Source organism: Vidua chalybeata, chromosome Z (genome assembly GCF_026979565.1).
Source record: "Vidua chalybeata isolate OUT-0048 chromosome Z, bVidCha1 merged haplotype, whole genome shotgun sequence".
NCBI lineage: Eukaryota > Metazoa > Chordata > Aves > Passeriformes > Viduidae > Vidua > Vidua chalybeata.
Genome location: NC_071570.1, coordinates 63,463,330 through 63,487,893, shown reverse-complemented (window position 1 = coordinate 63,487,893; position 24,564 = coordinate 63,463,330). Strand labels below are relative to the sequence as shown.

Below are 24,564 nucleotides of genomic sequence, written 5' to 3'. Positions count from 1 at the left end.
AGTTTTAATTTGAAATGAGAGAAGCCTCAATTGTCCCTTTTTTGCTCATCATTAAGGAACGTGAAATTATGAAGTATTTTACAAGATTTACAGTGCACTATTAGGTCAAATTCCAAATGAGCTGGAGGGACATTCTCCCAAAAACAAGGAGACTGAAAGTTAGTAGGTGAGTGAAACTGAAGTTTCAAGTTGAAAATGAAAAATGAAAGCAGACATATTAATAACTTTGGAAAGGAAGATTTATTTTTCAAATTGTGAAGGCCATTTCACTTCAGTATTTATATTTCTATTGTGTACTGAAGGGATGAGTAAGAAGCATTTTTATTACACTGTTGTGAAATTTGCATATTATCCTATGAAGTTACCATTTCTATCTTTCTTTCTTGTACTTTTTGCTCTCATTTGACAGAACAGGAAAACTATTCCTGTTGTATAGTCCGATGCTGTGAATGTCCTTTTTGTAATTTAATTACATAAATAACCAAGTCTGGTGTGTTTTTCAGTACCTTTCCTTAAGCAAACTAAATGGAATGCTGTTTAATGATTTCTATACTTGCCATTTGAGGACAAGTTTGGATTTAAATTGATAGAGAATTACCTGAAGTGCTGCATATAAATTAAACATTAAAAGGTAGATACAGCCAGACTAAGCAGGTCAGTTATAATCTTTGGTTATGCAGTTACTGCCTCAAGGATACTTAATCTACTTCATATCATATGTCCTTCTTTTGAAAGGTGATCAGTGGGTTCAAGTAGCATTTCAGAACAGAGGAAATTGCATAATTTATAGACTTTCCAAAATGAAAAACAGGAAACCAGTTTCATTAAATTAAGTCTTCCACTCCTTTTTTTTCTTTTCTGCTCTTACAGATTGGAACATTGAAGGACTACTACCACTTCTACCATAGTAAAACAATTAAAAGGTCAGTTCTCTCAAGTAGAGGTACCCACAGCTTCATTTCAATGGAACCAAAGGTAAGAAAATCCATGCATGTGTCTGAGGAAAAAGCCTTTGCATTTTTTATATGAAATACTATACTAGAGTACATTCACCTAAATGGCCTATAGCATTACAAGAATTACCCTATCTGTTTTCTAAGGTTCTACTTCTCATTAAAACATTGTGAAGAAGATACCATGATATTAAGTGTATGCTATTCTTGGAACATAAGGTGCACGATTATTCCTAGATGAGTACTTGAATTTTGATAATGCACTAATTACTGTGCTATGCTTCTCTGCAAAACCAGACACGTAACATTTATGTCTGCAGATCCCTTCTGTGAAGCAACCAGCTTTAAAAATAAAAATGGGCAATGTGGAATGATACACTGTTCAGAGGAAAGTTTCTCTTGCTTTTTTTCTTGTCTTCTTCTGGACTTGGTCTATGAGGGATTAAAAAGAGTACTCTTTTCTGTGGTCCTTTTGGTAGTTTCACTGATCTTAATTTTAAGATCTGCATGAAAAATGGAGCCATTTTTTTATAGCATACACTATAATAGGTAACTGCCAACACAATTTAATTACTGGTTTATTGTTAAACCAGTATCCTACCCACAACACGCTTTTGTTTGAATCCTTTAATTTCAGTGATTAGTAGCTTATTCACTGACTGCCTCTGGATTGGATTGCCCCTGGTTTTCTTTTAGAAAAAAAGTTTGGTGAAGATCCCATTAGCCTTTTTTATGCTGTTCATGGAATGAAGTCTTGCCAACAATCCCCTGGGCCCCTGGTGTGGTAATAACAGAGTCAAGCTTTTTTAAATTATTGGATGATGAATGTTCTCTGTGAAGGACTTGTCAGGTTTTACTTAACAAATCATTTATGAGAAGTAAAAGTTACTGGTGAAAGAGTTTGAGCACTGTACAAATTGAGCATTGTATAGGAATACTTCTGCCATCTGGAAAACTGTGTTTAGGTATGAAGTTCCTCTTGAGGATGGGACAATACTAGGAATGTACACAAAAAACTGTGCTCAGTCCTCTGTTGATAAGCCTGAACTGCTTAACCCTTTGAGAGCACCAGCAGCTCTGCTGAGCAGTGTACACTAGGGGTTAGTATAAAAGTGGTCAGGGCCCAAATCTCGGTTCCCATGAGTACTGAGACCCACCACTCAAACAACAAGCATGTAGAATAGGTAAAAATGCGAAGGGAAAGTGTTCACATCTGCATCAGTCCATATGCACGGAGGTGGAGCGATTAACACACAAATGCACAAGTTTGTGTGCAGGTACCTCCGTAAACTGTGCTGTTACACCCAGCTTCCAGATACCCCATCTGCACCTCTGGCAAGCAGTCCAGACTGCTTTGGCTAGAACAGTGAGAGACTCTAAAGCAGAACACAGCAGAAAATCAAAATTATCATTTATTTATTGTACCATTTAGTCTTGTCTCCAACCTGTGCTGTTTTTTGGTACAGAATTTCTAAATTTCAGAACTATTGTTACATACCACTTCAATATTGAGAAGCTCTAGTGAGGGTTTACAAGGTACCGAACCCTGTTTATGATTCTGTACCCAAAGAGAAGCTGATGTTCTAAAACCTAGATCTAGCAAGAAGTGTTGTATGATTCACTTTGTGACTGCTTCACTGAACCTGGGTTTGGGAACTCTTATGTGGCTGCAGACATGTCAATAAATGGACATGTATTTGTAGCATAAAGACCCTTTGTCCTCAGTGTGTATAACATTTAATGATCATTAAAGCAGACTGGCAATTTAATTATACTATATAAGCTAGTTCTTTCAAAACAAAAGGTTTAATATTATACAAGGCACATTGCATTGGTGTAAGAATTCGAAAGTACTGCATGCTACTGTATTTATGAGTGGAATGGTATCTAATGCCAAAATTTGCTGCAGATTAGTCAGCATGAGTATTTGAGAACAATGAAACACTTAGGTTTGTTTACTTCCCAAATAATTTAGTGGTCATTCACTTAATGCTGAAAAAGCTTTCCCTGTTACATGTACATGGAATTAACCTGTTTTGTGTTCCTTCAAACAATTTGCTCCTTTATAAAATTTTTAAGGATGGAATTCTGATTGAGTGGCAATTTGTTACGTAATTAGCCTGCATATAATGGAAGAAATTATGAAATTTGGTATTTCTGAATTATTTTCGTGGATAGTGTTTGATTTCATTGTGTGAATGCACAATGAAAGATGTAGAGCTAATAGAAAATCTTGTTATTGTGGATTTAAATTAATGAATTGCTTTGAAAATATTTTGTTTGATTTTTATTCTTCTGGAAAAGCCTCTTGACACTGTTATAAACAATATGAATAGATGCAACAGAGAACATAATAACTGGGTGTGGCACTTAGTGCTGTGGCCTAGTTGACAAGACGGGGGTTGATCAAAGGTTGGACTTGATGGTCTTCGAGGTGTTCGTCAGCCTTTTGTGATTCTGTGATAAACTGAAGACATGTAGATTGCACATTTTGACACTTTCCCCAGCGTTAGCCTCTATTAACCTCATATCATCTGTATTTAGATGAAAAGGTAAAGGATCTGCAGTATAACACAGTTTTGTCAATTTGTCATCCACATCCTTACCTAGCAATGCTATGTGTTGTCATTTAGCAAAGAAAAAGATTAAACAGTTTCAGGAAAAGAAAGGCTGTACTTTCCTTAACATAGATTGTAATGGAGAAAATTTGAAATATAGCTTTATTTGCATCATCTTTCTCAGCCAGTGAATAGCTATGTGGTATTTTGCATGTCTTAATGGGAAAACACAGAAGTGGAAGAAGTCTGTGGATTTATAGGAGAGATCAAAGACAACTGAATGAAATCTATTAACAGAGATTTTTGGTTTCCCCAGCTGATGAGCTGTTTGTGGTTGGCCTTTGGCAGGGGTCAATGAGAGCACCACACTATGAATCAAGAGCTTTTTCTAGCTTCAGAGTTTGCTCTGCAAAGTTACTTTGGTGATACTACAATGCATGAAACAATAGGAGTAGGAGCAAAAAAGAAGTGGGAAGGTGTACAGAATGAGTCCATAATTGAAAAGTATCATGAAGCTCTAATTCAGCTATTAAATAGTTGAGTGTATTGATGGTAGACGATCTGCTGTAACCAGACTATTACAGCATTTCCAGGACTGAGAAGAAAGAGCTGAGGTATGCCTCTGGGTTTGCTGTAGTGGTGAAATGAAGAGTCTCAAAGTGGGAAACATTGCAAGCAAAGATTGAAACCACAGTCTGAAGGCCAGACTTTTCATCAATAAAAACAATAAGGGAAGCCAGGTGGAGCTTTTCTATTAGTAAAGAGATTGCAATTACAATGAAATGTGAGAGTTGAAGTATCTGTGCATGACAATAGTACATGTAAATTAAATGGACAGCACATCTGGAAAACCTACCTTTTTATTCTGAACTGTTACATAAAATGAAGAGTTTTTAGTGAATAGCTGTGGTAATCAAATTTGTGATTCATCTGGTAAAAAATATCCCACAGCATAGGTAGCATAAATAATCCTAGAAGATGACTGTTCTTAAGGTAATGGAGGGCAGATAAAAGATTCCTAATATATTCAAATAAATGTACTAAAGTTTGTTCTGTTTTTCTCATGAGGTCCCCAGAGTCTCCCATCACAACAGAGATCTGAAAAAGACATCTGGCTCACAGTGATGCTAAAAACCATGGAATTAATAATTTGTTTTCCTGTAAAGCATGACATCAGCCAACTTTGGAGCATAGTGCATCTTTATCAATCTCTACTAAGATGGCATCTCATATTTTTCTAATTTTAATGAATTTTGGGTACGTTTATTTGGGGTTTGAATCCTGTTTGATGGGTCATAAAAACATAAAGATTACATAAGATAGAAACAGAAAAATTTACAGTCTTATTGAAATAAGAAGTAAAGCTACCTTTACTGAAGGAAGATACTCTGCTTGAACACAATTTTGCAGTAGTGTCATGCCTTTGTCAACTCTACTCCAAGATCAGAATACTTGGGAAAGCATTACTCTGAGACACTTATATTTCATGCAGCCTGATGTAACCACACACAGAGTGTAGCAGTGTGACAGAGGAGAAAGTCTTATCTTTGCTATATCAAGATAAACAGAACTCATGGTACCAGCATGTAAAATGCTGGCAAGCATTTCTTTGATGACACCAAATGATATAGCTGTTTTCAGAGGACAGGAAAGTAATGCCAGAAGCCTGTCCTTATTAATGGTAGGACAGTTGTGTTCATGAGAGCGCAAAGGGGAGTAGAATTGTAGTAGCCGTGAGTAACCTGGGGCTTTTAAAGCCATCACCATGGCTTAAAAGCTTAGAGAAATTAGATGAGAATGTTATTATGGGTGAGGTGGTATTTAGTTGTTACACCTTAGTGAACAAAAAGATTTGTTAGACATGTAGGATAACACAGCAGTTAAACAGTGGGACCAGGTACGTTACTGATGTCTGCATGGTTAGCCATAAAATGTACAAGCACACAGGGACTAAGAATCAATAAGATGCTACTTGGTTGCAAAATAATAGGAACATCATGTTCTTTTCATGTTCAGAGTTGTACTGGAAGTTTAAGTTAGTTCTTAAATAATCCAGTATTTACCACTGTGGTCCCTGTAATTAATTACCTGAAAAAGCTTTTACATGAGCTATCCTTACATCTTAGTAAAAATCAAGAATAGGTTTTGCTATTTTCAAGGAGCCTGTTACTGAGTGAGTTAAAGCATGAACTGAATCACAATGAATGAGAGGGAATAGCAGTATCTTTCTATGTCACCTGCCTCTGGAGTATTAATTAGTTTCATGTAAACATGAGCAAATAGGCCTACAACTTGGATTTTTTTTTTTAGGGCTTTTTGAAATATGAAGTTGCTGTTCACTGATAAGAATTCTAGTAGATCCTGCTACTTAGTGTTATTCTAACTGTTCATTGTGCTGTAAATTTTGTATGAGTTGGTTGGTATTTTGTTTTCTTAATGGTAATTGAAACTTGTACTTACAGAGGTGAATGTTATGTTAATTTTAGTTTAAACTATATTCATCAGCAGCAAAAATCCCTGGGAAATAAGTGTTGCAGGATTCACGAATATGTTTTATGTGATGAGGCTGCATCACACTTATTTTCATTCATCACTCAGTAATGACTATTCAGCAGTTCAGAATGCACCTACACTTAGAATAAAAACAGAGATAAATCCCAATGAGTATAGCAATAAAGTAGCTACATTTTATAGCAGGTTTTTCCCATATCACAGAATTCTATAATGGTTTAAGGTGGAAGAAACTTTCAAAGTCATCTAGTCCAACCTGCCTGCATTGAGCAGGGACATCTTCAACTAGATCAGGTTGCTCAGAGCTCTGCTTGTCCTGACCTTGAATGTTTCAAGGGATGGGGCATCTACCTATCCTCTCTAGACAACTTGGTCCAGGGTTTCACCACTCTCATTGTAAACAATTTCTTCCTTATATCTAATCTGAATTAACCCTCTTTCAGTTTAAAACCATTTCTCCTTGTCCTGTAGCAACAAGTCCTCCTAAAAAGTTTGTCCCCATCTTATTTGTCCCCTACACATACTGAAAAGCCTCAATAAGGTCTCCCTGAAGCCTTCTTTTCTTGAGGATAAATAACCTCAACTCTCTGAGCCTTTCCAAATAGAAGAGGTACTTCAGCTCACTAACCATTTTGTGGCCCTTCTGTGGACTCACTCCCATCAAGTCTTCCTGTACTGAGGACCCCAGAGTTGAATGCAGCACTTCAGGTGGGTTCTGCACCAACCCAATACCTTCAGTGCCCCACCCTTGTTATCACATTTTTGCAATATCAAAGAAACCCAGTGTTGGGCCAGAGTGCTGTTTCTTTCTCAAAAAGAGCCCTGGTCAAAATCCTGACCCTTCTTCTTGCCATCAGGATCAGGTTTATCAGGATCTCTTTACCATCTTAAGAAAATAATGATATGAAAATAGTTTAAGATTATAATCCTGCAAAATAATGTTTTTGCTTTTTCAGGTGAATGGGAGAGGAGGGTTTAATTCCTCATTTGCTGCACTAATTAGGAAGTCAGCCAGTTAAAACCTCTCAACTAATCTGCAATTATTTTCCAAAATTAACAATGATATTGTCATTGCCAAGGAGTTCTGTAAAATGACTATGCAACTGAAAAAATGGAATCTAAAATTTCTTTTAAATGTATTTGAAATTAGATATATTGAGGGAACAGAGCTCCTTTGAGGCAGGTGCCAACAACTGATGAAATCATGATGAAATCATGTGAAATCATGATGAAAGGGAAATCCAAGTAGGTAGCAGTAATATATTTCAATTAAAAACTCCCATATTCCCCAACAGTGAATATTTCCCTTTTCTAAAACTACATTAGACTGAATTCATACTGGCCATTTTTCTGCTTCTAGTAGAAAACATCAAAAGGTAATTCCACTAGGATGCTTCAATGACTATTTTTTATTTCTTTAAGTACAAACAGCAAATCAGCTATTAATTAGACATTAATAAAGCTTTTGTTCTTCAGAAATAAACCTGTCTCATTAGTGCTACAATTAACTTCATTAATGTTTCTACCTATTGTAAATAAAGAGAAATTACCATTATGTGACAAAATTTGTTGACTGAAGAACAGATGCTTCCTCTAACAGAAGCAATGGATTTGGCCAGTAGAGTAAAAAGGGAAGGCCATATATATTCATGTGACACTGACTTTTCATTTTTAGATTACAGTCATCCAAGGTTCATCCTTACCCTGGTTTTGTATCCTCCACAGACAGAACACTGTTCTCTGTGCAGAAAATGAACACCAAATTTTAGGTTACTCTTCTTCCTGATGAAATGTTGGACCAGCTGTCAGATATCCCATTCCAGTACTCAGCAGTCTTTAGGGATTGTGGTAGAGCTGCTATTAAGGTCTCTAGACTTCATGGTCAGTGAGAAAGATGTTGGCTGACTCTAAAGTGGCAGGCAAGGACTCAGCAATCTCTCACAGAACTAAGTAAAACTTTCTGGATAAGGAATAGTGGAAATGGTGCAGCTTTCATTTATCTCTTTGACTTTGATGTATTTGGAGCCTTCTGGTTTTAGACCGGCAAAAGCAAAAGTCCCCACATATATGCAATGATCTGGGCTTTTGCAAGGGACTCATGCTATTAAGAGAAGAAAAAAATATATAAATAGTCTATTCTGAATTTTGCAGACCAACATATGTCTTGAGCATGATAAGTCTTAAAGATTTAAAATCATTGGCTAGATTGTAGCTGGATTTTAGCATAGAACTGTTTAAACCATGGGGATTTTTCATTTCTTTGACCTCTCTGCACTAGGTGAATTTGGGGCTTGTGGAAATAGGACTCCTTGCCTTTTGTTTTGTAGAGTGTGTTCTGCTTTTAAAATTATTTCCAAGAAACATGTTGAGCAGAGGTTAGGATCAGTGACAATATTTCCTGTAACCTAGATCTTGTTACAGATCTGTAGCCTAGATCTTGTTACGGAAACTTGTTTAGGAACCTTAAAAAATACATAGAAATATTCTTTAGGAATAACTGGGGGGGAAACTCCCTTCAGGGCATACTTTTGCTGTGAAGAGAATAAATATTTCTGAAAGTTAGTGTTATGCAATGCTATGTTCACATAGTAAGATGAAGATTCTAAATGTAACATACCTCTTGAATTTCCAGGGTTTGGGGGCAAAGTGGGGAAAAAAATCTTGTACTTTTCCCCTCACTGTCACTATGTTTCCCTTCACTATCACTAGAGAAACCTCAACAAAAACATATTTACATATCTTGGAAACTAAATGTAGGGTTCATACATGACAATAGTTAAAATTTTCTTGTGCAGACTGCTGAAGCTGCAGTACTAATCTCAGCAGTGGATAAATTCAGAAAAACATCTTACTAGACCTAACTGCATTTAGCATTTGACATCTCATTTTACAAAATAAAAGTACTTAAGATACAGATATCAATACTTTTGGTTCCTTCCTTCCATATATTCTGTAAGTGTTAGAAAGGTCCAGGATATTGTAAGTGTACAGTTGACTGTACGTCAATGAAATAACAAAAACAAGGAGGAAAAAACCTTTGTCCATCCATTGCTTCATCAGAGGACATGTTAACATCACCATCATGGAGTTAACATAAGAAAAGTTATTTGAGCAACATGCACTCCAGTGTGGTGCAGCACACTGTGAGAGTCTTCAGCTAGCAACTGATTTGAGCAGGGACTAGTAGAGGTTGCAGCTGTTTTTGTTGAGAGTGCAAAAGGTATATGCAGCATGCAGAATAGCTAACTTAATTAGACATGACTGAGTTGTTGACTTGGTTTGATTGGAAGGGACCTTAAAAATCACCTCATTCCAGCCTCAGTTTAGATGCTTTCTAAAATGTGTGTGAAGGCAGATCACACAGACATGTGCAGCCTTATTTTGTAAGTGAAAATGCAATTTGAAAACAAACATATGAACAAGAAACACAAGGGAAATCCATTTGGAACCTAAAAAGGAAAAGGGTGTTATATTCCTCACTCAATTCAGGAAGCACAAAAGGATTTTGCTCAGCCTGAATGATGGCAAAAGCACTTTAGGTAAATATATTTGTGGGCAATTTAAAGCCTTAAGAAGACAATTTCATCATAGCAATTATAAACATGTAAAAGCAGAGGGTTGTAAAGAAAAGATACATGCAATCCTTTGTCTTTAGATGCTAGTAGGTGTTAATATTTGAGTTTTCTTTACAGTTCCAGTAAAGTTGTACTTGCTCCTATGTGTTTTAGCAGCAAAGTGCATTTGTCGGTGAGAAATGATAGGACAACTAAAAATGTTTTTTCAAAAAACAAAGGGAATTAGTCCTCTAATTTTTAATCTGTATTCTAAGAGCTTGATAGTGAAGACAGCAGCTCTGACAGCTGCAGTGGTCTTGTGTTTCACTAAGTGTGCTTAAGCTGTTAAAGTCAGTTTGCACTGAGAGTGTTAAGAAACACAGCAAACTGGTGGTTTGGCTACTGGGCTGTAAAATTGCTGGGTATCAGAAAGTGTCAGAAGAGGAGGAACTGAAGAGATCCTAGTTTTGAACTTTAGAAAGATGCAGCATTCTGGAAGCAGCTGAACCTGCAAGGCCAAATGCCAAAATATCAGCAGGGAGAGAGGGAGAAATTGAAAGAAAACACATTTTGGAAAGGTACATCTCAGAACTGACTGTATTGAAATGTAACAGAACAGCTTCTACACACCATTTCCTGAGGAGATCCAGCTTCCTCTTATGTTGATGGTAGGGTTGTATTGCAGGACATTCATAGAAAAATGAATTAAAGTTTTTTTTTTTATCTCTCTCTTGCACTTGGAAAACATTCTGGCAGCAACGTGTACTTCTGACATAATGCATCAAGATTTATATGCATCTGTCTTCCTGCTTCTGACAGGCAAGACTATCATGTTTAATTCCAGTGGTTGTTATCTTACCCAACTACTCTATGGTGGACAGCAAGAAATCATGAAACACATAGATAATTTATCATATCTGGGATTATTGACAGGTTATTGACAGATTATTGAAGGCAGGAAAAGGGAGCTGGAAAGACATCATCTGCAAAACAAAGCAAAAGAATCTCCCCACTACTCAATTTTTTGTAATCCTTTCTTTTAGGATTATTTTGAAAAGCCAATGTCACTGAAAAGCCACTCATCATCCTTGGCTGATCTGCTTTATTCTTAGCAGATCCTCACCAGTTTGATTGGTTCAGAGGAGATGCTAGGCAGCTTTGTCCTATTCACAGCTGTTCTGCTAGATTTTGTGCAGCCTTCATCAGACAACTTTGCTCCTTCCTGCTTCTGACTCAAAATGCGGACAGGGCTGGCAATTGAATAAAAAATTCTGGAAGTGGCATATTGGCTTTAAAATAAAATTTGCTTTAAAATAAATGAAAGTAATCATCTGGTTTGTTAACCAAGTGCTATGTATTTTATTCTGTGGAATTGTATTTCTCTTGGTGTCACACAGAGCATTGTATGAATCCAAGCAACATTTTAGTCGAAGAAAATGCTTATTCCAAATCCATATAATCCACTTAAAGCAGTTGTATCCATTGGTGTGTTGGCTATCACTTATGTAACCTGTGTTTAACTACATTATTGTTTGACATTATTTTTCCCTTTTTAATTTTTTTTTTATTTAGAGAGAGAGTAAATGCTGGCACTCTCATTAGTGCTGAAGTTATATATAAATATCTATAAAGGCCAGAATATTGGGTTAACTTTACTTTTGTAAATTATGCAGATTAAAAATTTCTTTTTAAGTAGCTTTACTAATTTTAGATTCAATTCACTGTTTCAGCTGTAGCTGTTATAGCTGCTTTGTATTTACATATACTTGTATGCGCGCACACACACACACACTGAATTTGTATTCATATATATACACTTTGTGTTTTATATATAATAACTTTGTGTTATAACAACTTTGTACAATGAAACCAGAATTTCTGGATTCCATAGTTTTTTTGACTTCCAGGCTGTTCCTAAAAAACTAGTTGTCAAGAATACAAATGCCAATAGACTCGCAGTCTGTGAGACCAAAAGGAAATATTGTGATCATCCAGTCAAACCTCTTTTATTAGATGTTATATGGCATCAGAATTAATTTTTATTTGATGCAGAGTGTAGGTTTTAGAAGTTTTCCAATTTTAATTAAAAATCTGCCAGCAATACAAAATATCCAGAAGTTTTAAAATTGTTCTGGTTTTGCTTTATGGCCAGTTATTTAACTTCAACTTTCAGACATTTCACATTCCTGTAACTATTTGTGAATTTGAAGAATAATATTGTACAGCAGTTTGGTGACCTGCATATGTGTTTGGACACTGTCACTTCAAAAACTTATTTCTCCTCAGCTAAGCAGACATCTGAATACCACTTCCTTGTGGATCTGTTTTTCTCTTCATCCTATTTGGGCTTCTTTCCTGGGTCCTTGCTGTACTAACACACTTCCCTTGCCTTGCATGAAGGAAACTAGCAGAGATTTGCAGCCCTTCTCAGTGCAGATGTTTAGTAAACTTATCATTTTATGAGCCCAATTACACTCTGAAGAGGTACTCTGAAGAAGGTATTTCGATAATAGTTGCCATTGTGAGAGACTGAGATACCATCTCTTTCAACTTTCACACCATTCTAGCAAATAGTGGAAAGGCAGTCAGGTGATTTTTAAGCTGTTACCTGATGCTAATATATGTTTGTTTATGAACTAAAATTCAATTCTGCATTTCAATCCTTTCTGCCAGCAGATAAAGGAACTGTATGAATGATTAGAAATAAAATAATAGTAGTAATAGGAAGATTTATGAAAACCATTGCAGTTTTTAAAGCTTCTGAAATGTCTTCCCTCATGAGAACAGACATCTTCTGCAGCATATCTGAGATTCTATCAAACAAAACTTAACTTTGTGTATTTCAGAAGATACATGTTTGTACATTTGAGGTTTATCTTGGTTAGGAAAAAAGTAGTTTTATTAGTACAGGGAGTATTCTTATACTGCAATCATATGGGAAAATCACATTTATATTAGACCATTTAAAGTCCTTTTGTCCTAATGGAAGACAGTGTAGAAATAGCCATAGAGATTGCTATCAAATGAAATAAACATAGGTGAAAGAAATTTTGTGAAGACTGTAGACACCACATTGCAACCCACCTCAGTCATGTGACTGGAGACCAAAGAGCTCTAGTATATCCAATTTAAAACTCTTATCTCATAAATCATTGCCATGGATATAACAATCTTTATTTTCTTTTTCTCAATTTATAGTATGACAAGTGTTGTGAATTAGGAATCCATAACAGAGTGGACACACTTCAGTTGCCAGAATATGCACAGGGACCGTCCTAAAGTTGCAAAATAACAATGTTACCCTTGGTTCATCTGGGGCTTTAAAATAAATGAAAGTAGTCAGCCAGTTTGTTAATCAGAACAGCCTTTATGTTATCTGATATGAAGAAATTGAGAGAGATGGCCTCATTGGAAGTGCTGTCCACATTTTGTGAGGTGTGCAGTTGCAAAAACATTTGACTTTCGTTGGCCTACTGACTGTAGGAAAAAAAACTTAAGTCCTTTTACATTTGCCTGAGAGTTGGACTGAAGGTTTTCTTTGGGTGGCCACATGTGTCTTTCACAGGTAGTTTTTGGCAGTTAATTTCGAATGGTGATAGTCCTTTTGTTCAGTGTTGAGATCAGCCCTGTTTAGTATCTTCATTAACAACTTGAATGAAGGGATTAAGTACACCCTCAGGAAGTTCACAGATGACACTCAAGTTAGGTAGGAGTGTTGATCTGTTGGAGGGTAGGAGGGTTCTGCAGAGGGATCTGGACAGCTGAATCAGTCAACAGGTTGAGGCCAACTGTGTGAGATTTAATACGGTGAAGTATTAAAAAAAAAAAAGTATGGAAAGGTTTGTAAAGCACCGGAACAGATGGTCCAGGGAAGTGGAGTCACCATCCCTAGAGATGTTCATAACCCCTCTGGATATGGCACTAAAAGACATGATTTAATAATGTTGAATGCAGTGGTAGTGCTGGGTTGATGGTTGGACTTGATTATTTCAAGAGTCTCTTCCAACATTATGATTCTATGATTCTAAGAGCAATCATCAAATTGTACAACAAAGGCACCTGAAATGCCAAGAAACTAGGGAAATGGGGTGTTGTAAAATATGCCACTGATACTTCCATAAAGTGTAAAACTCAACAAAACTCTAACACCGAAGCTTAGTATAAACACTTTGACTCAATTCTAGATTTTAAATACTACTTCTAAGTATATGCTATAAACAGGGTCAGCTTGGAAAAAAATACTTTGTCCTTTTCCTAAGATTAAGGATAGAAAATACCAAGGCACAATCAAATAAACCCAAATGAGTTCAAGTTTTCCTGTGGTTTAAAGTACTCTGATCAGAAAATTGCTTTATTTGATATTTAGTATATGTTCTGTGACTGAATTTTTCCATTTCCCAGACTTAGGTGAGAATTTTCCTTGTTGACAAACCAACCTTAAGTGAAAGTGCTGAAAATAGGCTGAGTTATTTGAGATACTTCCTTACATTCTATTAAGGGGGTTTTGGTCAGTGAACAGTCTACTCAGTAGATGTATTTAGTTTGTTAACTCCAGTATGCCCCGGATGGATATTACATACCACTTAATTATGGAATACTTTTACTATCTTGCTAATTCTCAGTGGATTTTCTAAATGGCAATTGAAACCATGGGAAACTCTTGACTGAATCAACACTTTTGGAATTACACTGGTGTAATTCTACCCTGTGGTAGAGATTTGTCTTCCTAAGATGTTATGAAATGAGTTAAGACCACCTTAAAGTAGCACATGCAGATGTCTGAAGGACTTAAATTATTTATGACATGAGTTGAAGAACTAAGCTAAGGAAAGAAAAATATCACATCAGAAATTTCTACAGGTTTTTTAAATATATAGAATAATTGCTACAGTAATACAGACATGAAATCCAAGATAGTTCAGCTGTCTAGGATGCCTGATGTTAGATTCCAAAGCTAATGAAGTTTAGAGAGCTCAAAAGTTTTATCCTCCAGTGGGCACTGGACCAGCTTTTTGGTTTATTAAGGATATGAAGTTTTAGGGAGTCATGACATCAAAGTTAACATTTGGAGTGATATTAACACTAATCCTCCCACTGTATTGAAATTATGAAAAGATGATTACATTGTCCCAAGACTAGGTATTTCTAGATACTAACACTGTATTCAGTGGTGTAAGCAGAGCTTTGGATACTGTACCAAGCAGACCTGTCAATTAGAGGTCTCTTAAAATTGTGTTCAAAATCATGAGCATGTAGCTCTTGAGTTGTTCCAAGGTGAGGTGAATGACCTGTGGCTAAAAAACATAAACTACCTTGTATAAACATAGGAGTTGCTTTTAAGCTTATGTTTTTCCTCACTATTCCAAGGATGAGTTATTTTAGAAACAGAACCAGAACATCCAAGTTGGTTGGACCACTTCAGATCTGAGGAAGGGAAAAATTCCCCAACTGCTTTAGATGCTTGTTCTTTGCTTATGACATCTGGGGCTGGTGCTGCTGGAAGCCACTGTCCAGGAGCCCAGGCTCCCTGAAATTTGTTCTCAGCTCTCCCACAGAGCTGCTGTGTGATTTCAATCCTGTAATTTTGAGCTGCTTTATGGTCATCTGTGGTACAACACACTAGAAGGGAGGAGGTTGGGCAGTGGCTGTAGCCATGTTCATCATCAGTTACTACAGCTGCGAGTAGAAACCTGTCACGACTTCCTCAAGGAGAGAAAATGTGAGTCCTTTTGCCTTGGATTGTTCCCTGGTTTTCCAGTCATACAAAGATCCTGGCCGGCAGCAGATAGGCTGAGCTTCTCCAGAATTTCAGTGTGATTCTTTTGCCCTTCCCAGCAGCTCTGGGCTGCTATTAAACTGCCTCGGTACAGAGCCTGTCTTCCTTCATCACTAGCCAGGCTGTTCCCTTTTCACAATTTATTCCTCTACAGTCTTGTTCATAAAGGAAGAAGATTTTTTTTCACATACTTTTAGGATTATATGTACGGATTTATGTGAAGAGCATGTAGGTGTAGGGGTGGGAATGCTACAAGGGAAAGGCAAAGAACAGTCACATAGCATAGAATCAATCCATAGCTGTGGATTCTTCTACCTCATGGATTTGGATCTATGGCTATACTGCTACAATTGATCACAAATATATAGCAAAGCACACAGAAACCACTTAAGTCATGCCAGAACTGACTGGATTTTTTGTGACTATGAGGTCGAAAAATGTGCATAGAATTTCAGCTCTGGTCTATGGGAGATGCTGCAGTAGCTTGGCCTGCTGTTGTGCAAGATGTGTTTCTTTGGAGTTAAGTGGTAATTTCAAGGATTATCTGCTGTCTTTTCTCCTCTGCTTTTTTGGTTTCCGCTCAGCATGTATTAACATCTGTCTCTTGTTTTATCTTGTTTTTTTTCAGAATCTGTAACATAATTTTGACAACTGCTTTGACTGTGGATTGTCATTGACCCTTGCTGAAGAAACACTTTCTTTATCAGCAAGAATGCATCACATAGCACTGCTGGAGTCAATAACTTTTAATCTAACTTTAGACCCCTAAATTTGTGAAATGGTATCTGCAGTAATTTTCCATGGTCTTGACGTATGTCAACATCTACTTTACCTATTATCTTAATCTGTTTTTATAGTGAAAAGAGGCTGTTGCTATTGTGGGTCAAAGAATAATAGGTTAAGAAAATAGCTGGGGTTTTAATTATAATCAAAAAATGACACAAAATTCTTCTTAAGATGACAAGTCCAGTTTTTAGGGGTCTTAGTTTTGTGACTGCACATAGTTAGCAAGAGGTGTGTCAATAGTCCTCATCATCTCTCCTGCACTCCTGATGGATTGGGTCTCTTGTTCACTAGCCTAGGTATGGCCCTTGGATATTAATATGACCTCCTCACTTCACCCTAAATCATTGACCTTTTGGTTTCATTACAAGGTGAAATACAAAAACAGAATGTTGTCAAATGATACACTTAAGTAGAGCTGGTAGCACAGAAAACTTAATGACAGGAAAACTAATATGTTTACTTGTTTTCTTAGAAACATAGAATCATTTGGATTGGAAAGGACATTAAAGATCATCTCGTTCCAACTCTCCTGCCATAGGCAGGGATGCCTTCCACTTGACCAGGCTGCTCAGAGCTCAATCCAACATGGCCTTGAACACTTCCACGGATGGGGGCATCCATAGCTTCTCTGGGCAACTTGTTCAGTGTCTCACCACCCTCAGAGTAAAGAACATTCACATTACCTAATATCTCATCTAAACCTACTCTCTTTCTATTTAAACCATTACCCCACATGCTATCACTAGATTGACTCCCTGATAATGAGACCTTCCCCATCCTTCCCATAGGTCCCCTTCAAGAACAGGAAGGTTGCCATAAGATCTCCCCAAACACTTTTTCTAGGCTAAACAATCTCAGCTGTCTCAGCTCTTCCTCATAGCAGAGGTTCTCCAGCCGTCTGACCATCTCTGTGGCCTTCCTCTGCCAGTCTTATGCTGGGGACCCCAGAGGTGGATGCAGCACTCCGGAGAGTAAAGTAGAGGAGAAGTGTCTTTTGATACAGCCCAGCACACAGATGGCTTTTTGTGATGTGAATGTGAGTTGCTGGGTCACGTCCAGTTTTTCATCCACCCATATGCAAAGCTGCTCTCAATCCACTCATTAAACCTGTATTTGAGGTGCTGGATTATCCTGACCCAGGTGCAGGACCTCACTCTTGGTCTTGCTCACGTCACAAGTCCGTCAGTGTCCCTCTGGATGGCATCGTGCTAAGAGAGGAACTGTTGGAGCAATTTTTTTCCTATGGCCTATGCTGGGACAGCGCAGTCTCATATTTTGTCTCAAAGTGTGCTAGCCTCACTTCCATCCTTTTGTAGCAGAGTCTTTCAGAACTCACATGTATGAATGTTGGGGGTCCTTAGGCAAGAGAAGAAGATGCAGCATGAGACTGTCTAACTGAGAGGGAGGATGCTTGCCCAGAGCAATCCATCTGCTGACAAACACTGAGTAATAGTGGTGCATTGCTGTTCAGTGCCTGTTTTCCATGGGATGAGGTAGCCCCTTTTGCTGATCAGTTTACTGGGCATTACCTTCCATGTGCTCTGTGTGGGTTTTCTCTCTCTTTTCTCTTTAATCTGTAGGGCTTCTGTGGCACCTCCTCTCTTGTTGTCTGAGAAGGAATTTCCAGTTTCTTCTTACAGGTGTAGGACAGATGAAGGTGAACGAGGCAGTACAAGGGTTACAGTTTCAATTAGAAGTGGCCCTTGAAGGATCTCTTTTTCACAGACTGCAGATCCACACCTTCACATTGAGTTTTGTCATAAAAGTCACAGATTCTGGTACGAAATTCATAACTTACTTCAGAATTAGAAATTTTTTTCACCCCAAGCATGTTTTTCCTCAAAATGGAAAGGATTACATCTTCAGCTTGCCTGTAACGTCTGCTGTATAGAAATGGCATTTTCACATATTGGAGTTGACACATTTTTAATAATTTTGAAATGTTTATTCAAGCAGACCCTGTCATGGTATATTTGAAAAAATTATCTTTCATAACAAAGTTTGTATGTTAAAAATCATACTGCTTTGATAAATTGGTGGGTTTTTTTCCCAGCATGTAAGTTTTTTTTTTTCATTAATCAAACTTTTCACAGTTTGTAACTCTGGGTAAGGGAGATCTTACTGCAGCATACCTACATGGGGTTTTTCCCCAGAATTCTATTGAATTAATGAGGCTAAAAATGGTAGAAAGTAATTTTGATTCATTTCATCAAGAGATAACATTTCATTTCAAATTCTGTCACTTAAAGAGAGAAAAAGAATGCTTGAATTAGCTCAGACAGTTTTATTGCCATAGCAGTATTCCATGCAGGTCTGTGGAGAAGAGCTGGATTACGCACAAAACAATGCTGTGAGTCCTGAATTGAGGAGACCGAAAAGGGTAATTTTTAAAAATAGTTTGGTCTCCAGTCTGGCTTGGCTTTGATTTCTAGACACTCAGCAAAAATGGAACTTCTGAGGCTGAGGTCAATGGGAAGATGTCTTTTGTTACCTCTCAGTAAGTGTGACTTTATGGAAATGTTAAAATGAACTTCATTGTTTGCATAGCATACCTTTTGGCAAGAAACGAGAATCTGTATAATTAATTACTCCAGAAATATTATTTTTATACAAATGAGCTCCTTTCATACAGAATCAAACAGATCCAAAATATACCAGGCATTCTATAGTAATTTGTGGATGAATACCCATAAAATACTCAAAGGTAATATGTGCTACAATGCGAATATAACTTCTGAGTCTTGACCTTGTTTTCATTAATATAACCTAGTGATTGTACAATGTAAACTATTCTATTTAAGTAGCAGTGATACTTCCTGTAAAAAAAATTGTATGCATTGACTTGTCAGATGAGTATATTGTCTTCCAGTAATGTTTAAATTAAGTTCTAATAAGTTGTATCAATATAACCTGAAAATAAAAACAATTAATCAGCAGATCTCAACATAAGGGATTTGCTAAACACCTTCCAGGCAAAGCTGTAAGTAGGACTGTGATCAGGCTTGTCGGGATGTTTCAGGTTACTCTGTCTAGTAACCTGCACTGTCTCCCTCATAGCGGTGCGTGGTCGCTGACTGAGAGTGGTTAGTTTGACTTCCCCCTTTCACTGATGTGGTTACCTGTACTATACAAAATGAGTCCTAATGTTTTACACCAGGTTTGTTTAGTTTGAAGGAGACTGAGAAGCAACCTTATTGTCCCGTACAGCTTCCTGAGGAGGAGATGGAGAGAGGGAAATGCTGATCTCTTCTTCCTGGTATCCAGCGATACCAGGCATGTGGGAATAGTTCAGAGTTGCATCAGGGGAAGTTCACACTGCACTTCAGGAAGCATTTTTTTACCAAGAAGTTGGTCAAACAGATCAGTCTTCCTAGAGATGTGCTTGATGCCCCAGGCCTGTCAGTGTTAAAGACACATTTGGACAAGGCCCTCAATACTGTGCTTTAACTTTTGTTCATCCCTGAATTTATCAGGCAGTTGGACTAGATGATCACTGTAGCTCCATTACAACTGAAATATTCTGTATGAGTCTAGTCTATTCCATCTAGACACTTGCATTCCATCATTAAAGAGCTACCTGCACTATCTTTCCATATGCATACTTAGGCAAATGTGTCATTACCCACATTTTTATTGGTATGAAATCAAACAGCTGTTTTACTTAGAGCAATTCTATGCATACATAAAATTATCATTAAGTCTTGTGGGAAGACAAGTTATGTTTCTTTTTCTGAGTTAGAGTCTGATCATTCAAGCTGCACAGCCCTTCTGCAAAATTACTGTTTCATATGTTTTCCCTAACTTTGCTGGGAGCTGAGGAAATAGGAACTATGGGCAACATCCAGCATGTAATAGGGGCATGCCCTGCAAGAGAGAGTCTGTGTTAAAAGGTGGTAGATAAGATACAAAAAAATATTTACCTGTTATCTCATTAAAATATAACCACCTACTACACTGCAGACTTGCAGATACACTCTGTTGATACAAAGTCTTGTACAAACACATGCGTATAAATATACTGAAAATTCTTTATGTGTCAAATGATGTATATTCCAGTTTATATAGGGATATATAAACTGGAAGTGTGCAGTGCTGCAGTGTTTACAATTGCATGGACTAAATAACTGATACTGTTCTCCATAATATTGTCTGAAATAAAGGAAATGGAGAAAAGAAATTATTTGGGCTTTTTTTTGAGGCAGAAATGTACCAGTCTCCACCAGTACTATGCTGCCTTTATATTGAAATCTTTTTATTGATCAGCAGATATTGGTAGCTGAATAGGCAGTAATCAATGGAGACAACATGTCGCAGTGAATGTGTAGAGAGTTTGGCTAAAAGTTTGTCTAGTCAGGAAAACTCCTTTAATTTTATCCATAAAGAAATGGTATTAGGTTGCTGAAGTTCTTTTTAAACTTGTGTGTTGCGCAGGCTCCAGGAATATGTTTACTTCTTTGGCTTCATTAAAAATGAGGAGTGTTTTTCCAAAACTCCTCACAGTTGCTCATTGCAGTTCCTATAGAAGCCTTGTTGCATGGGAGTCCCTAATGCCCTGGGTCTCTTATTTATGGCTCCTCTAGGCAATAGTAGTGTTGGTGAGTTATTTCATTAATGTTCATGCATCTAAACTAGAGGTAGCAGTGACAGAAGGTTTAATCCTCTTCAGCTGAGTCTGTCTCATTGGTTTGTCTTTGTGGACACTTCTGCAACACTTTCAGATCCTTAGATTATGTTGGTGGTGAGTTTAATTCCTCCCTGCAGACTCATGCCACCAAGCATGGCATGGTGTGCTCTGTGTGGTTTTGGCCTGTGAAGTGTTGAAATTTGTTGACTTAAAACTTTCTCAGCATGGTTAACATACTCATGTAGTTAATCCCTTCAGCAAAGGGTGAGTCAAGATAACAGTAAATATTCTTGCAGCATAGAAGATTTAGACCTCTCGGTCAGCTGAACATGTTTCTACCGCTGAGACTCAAATCTCATAATAAGACTAGGAAAGTGGATCTGTGTAAGCCCTGAAAGCCATGGTTGCTTTTTCAGACCTGTTGAAGCATTTTGGTTAATGACTGCTAAATAGTAGTAATAGAAGTGAGGCCCATTGTCTATGGCAGTCCAGGCAGGTGGGGAGTCAGAGATCAAACAGTACATAGGATGCCAGTCTCTTGTTCTGTGATGTGTTTGCAGGCATGGGCTACCTGAAAAAAGAGAAGCTTCTGTTGTGAGGGTCTGGAAAACAAAGCATATATTAGCAGCAAAGGTCAGGTAAACAGGGTTCATTATTCACTTAAAAATCAGTCTTTTTCATGGAGGAGAGAGCTATTTAAGAGGCTTGTTGATCCCAGCTTAAAGCAGCCATTAGGCTTAGTGCTTACCAAAGTCTTTTGATTTGACTTTCTTTGGCCTTTGCCCAGACATGCTTTGTGTATCCTACAGGCCTCCAGACTTTGTTACATCAAACAGCCTGAGACCTATTAGCTGTCACCTCCTGCAGAGGACACCTGGATCCAGTCAGATATGAAGGGAGCAGTTAGCTCTTGTTGTGTCATGGGGAATTTCACATGGTACTGGAAGAGGGGACAGTAAACAAGAGAGAAAGGCACACTGTCAAATTTCTTCATTCTCATATAACCAGAAAGTGACTAATGATTATTCCTAGAAGATTTAACAGAGAAATGAGTTTCAGTGTCAGCTCTACCCAATGGTCTGCGTTCTTCGACTGCAAAATTTAGCCTCTAGAAGAATACATTTAATCCTGAAGTTAGTTCTCGGGAAAGAGAAAATTTCATTTCTTCTTTATGAAAAACACCATGAAAACCATCCAGCCTCTATAAGGACTGTCCTAGGAATCCTCTTTGGACAAATTCAGAGATGTCTTTCTCCATTTTTTTCTGACCAAGAAGTAGAGGCCAGAGTGCTATGATGTTTACCTAAGGATTTGAAGTTGTGTTGTGAATGCACAGTAGAGAGATTACCCTGCTAAAGAAAAATATTAATACTGTCTCTGACCAGTGACAAACAAATATGTGAGCTGAAAGTAACTTCTTTGATATATTTTATGTTTGTGTGCATACACAGATATTCAAACAGCACAAATAAAAGGTACAGAGTTGGGTGCTAGAAGATGACTGTCTTACTTGGAGAGATGTGAATTAATTTTTGTAGTTATATCCCTTGGAACAATTATGGAGAAATATAAGCTGCTAGATGTGTGTGAATATACCATGGGCTTTTTCTGTGGTTAGTTCATATTATTTACATTTACTGAAACTAGCTCCCTTCTAGAATACCTAATACAGAAATAGCTGCAGAGTCCCCTCTGATCTAAAGTTGATGTCACTTTTGGTGTCACGTTTCTTTGGATGCATTGTGAATCTTTGAAGAGGTGTCAGACAGACAAAAATAAGTTTCAGAATTAGATTTTTAACCCTTATATTTATTTTCCTGTTTCAAGCGCGTTTTTGTGTTTGTTTTAATCAGAGCTGTTGCTTCGTATCCAGCTGTTTCTCACATGGGAGTGCTTAGTGTAAAATAAAATTCCAGAGTGCCTCTCTGAGACAATCTTGACACTTTACTTAAAATGAAGTTTAATTTGGGGTTTTTTTTGCTCTCATGAGTGGTGAAGGTGATTGGTCTAAAAGCAAAACTTTTGAATATATTTTTTAATGTTTTTATTTTCTGGAAGAGAAAGATAAAAACAAATTCACCCTTTTAGAAATTCACTTAATTCCTCATTGTAATATGCTGTTAGATTTTGTGTAGGAGTTTTTATAAATTCAATAGAAGAGTAAGTCTGGTGAAGAAAAACCAGAAAAATAACAGTATTTAAAACGTAATACCCAATGAAGTCCTTCTAGCAGGGTATTTAAGCAATTGTTTGGGTAGATTTGTAACACTAACTAAATTGCATGTATTCCTTAGTGAACAGTATGTCAAGGTGATCTGCACGATTTCTACTGCCAAAATGAACTCTTGAATACAAAATATGCCTTGGAGTGTGGTAATGAGAACAATCCCAAGTTTTCGCACATTTTTTGATAATCTCCACAGAACCATAATATTCTCCACATGTTTTCCTGGTTGGCAGGTGGAGTGGATACAACAGCAGGTGGTTAAACGAAGGATAAAGAGGGATTATAAACCTGGTGGTACCCAATCCACTTATTTCAATGATCCTAAGTGGCCAAGCATGTGGTACATGGTAAGTACATGGAGGGTCATTGACCCTGTTTCATGCTAATGTTTAGTTGTCTGGTTTGATAATATGAAAAGGGGAGGAAGAGTATGTTTTGAAAAGGCAGATTTGGGGATTATTATGTAACTAATAAAAGTCTGTTAACTCCTTAGAAGTATTACAAAGAATTTGTGGTGAGCTGTGCAGTAGGGAGCATTTATTGATGCATTCATTCATTAATTCTTCCTATTGCAAGATATCTTACTTATTTGAGAATAAATAAACAATGAGAATGGAAGGAACTTAGCCACATGTGAGAACCCATTTGTATTGAATACCTAATTCACTGTCCCCAGTATAAATGTATTTTGTACTGAAACAGAAGAGGAAAGCCACTAGCACTGGCCATTCATTTCCTGTCTGACAGAAGTTGTATTCAAAAAAAATTTTTCTTTTTTTTTTTTGTCCTGGTAATCACAGTTAAAGCTTAGAGTGCAACTTTGTTCTCATGATGTTTTAAAAAATAACCTCATTTTGCCAGGTGAGAATTTAGGATTACAGAATGGTTTGGGATGAAAGAGACCTGTAAAGGCCTTCTAGTTGAACCCACCTTTCAAATGAGCAGGAGCATCTTAAACTAGATAAGTTGCTCAGAGCCACATTTGACCTGATCTTGAATGTTTCCAGGGATAGGGCACCTACCATATCTCTGGGTAACCCAGTGCATAATTTCACAGCTCTTCTTGTAAACAATTTCTTTCTTATATCTAACCTGAATCAACCCTCTTTTGGTTTAAAGCCATTGTCCTTGTCCTATAGCAACAGGTGCTGCTAAAATGTTTGTCCTAATTTTTCTTAATGATCCCCTTATGAATATTGAAGGATTGCAGTAAGGTCTCCCTGGAACCTTCTCCAGGATAAACAATTTCAATTCTCTCCGTCTTTCTTCACAGGACAGGTGCTCTGATAATAGATACTTAGAGCAGTTACCTCTAATTTTATCAGGAAGATAGCAGTCCCTATTTAAAAACCAACTGTGTTGTCTAGCCACACTACCTCACAGCTGCACCACAATTGCCAGTCTAACGCTAAACAGACTTTAGAGCATCAAATGGACTTCACTGTTTGTTTTGTACAACTTTGATAATTCCTCATTTCTGTCCCAGTGGAAAAAAATCCTCACTTTCAAGCCCTCTGGGAAGGGACTGTTCCTGATTGATTTAATTTACATCCACTGATTAACTCCATGTATTGG

General features: G+C 37.3%; 1 protein-coding gene across 2 annotated transcripts in view; it reads left to right on the top strand.

Moving 5' to 3' along the window:
- PCSK5 (proprotein convertase subtilisin/kexin type 5) overlaps positions 1 to 24,564 on the top strand; it is a 225,697-nt gene that overhangs the window by 23,748 nt on the left and 177,385 nt on the right. For both annotated transcript variants that reach the window (XM_053931696.1, XM_053931697.1), the window contains exons 2-3: positions 871 to 975; positions 23,223 to 23,336. In XM_053931696.1, coding sequence (XP_053787671.1) covers positions 871 to 975; positions 23,223 to 23,336 — 219 coding nt within the window. The remainder of the gene's footprint in view (positions 1 to 870; positions 976 to 23,222; positions 23,337 to 24,564) is intronic.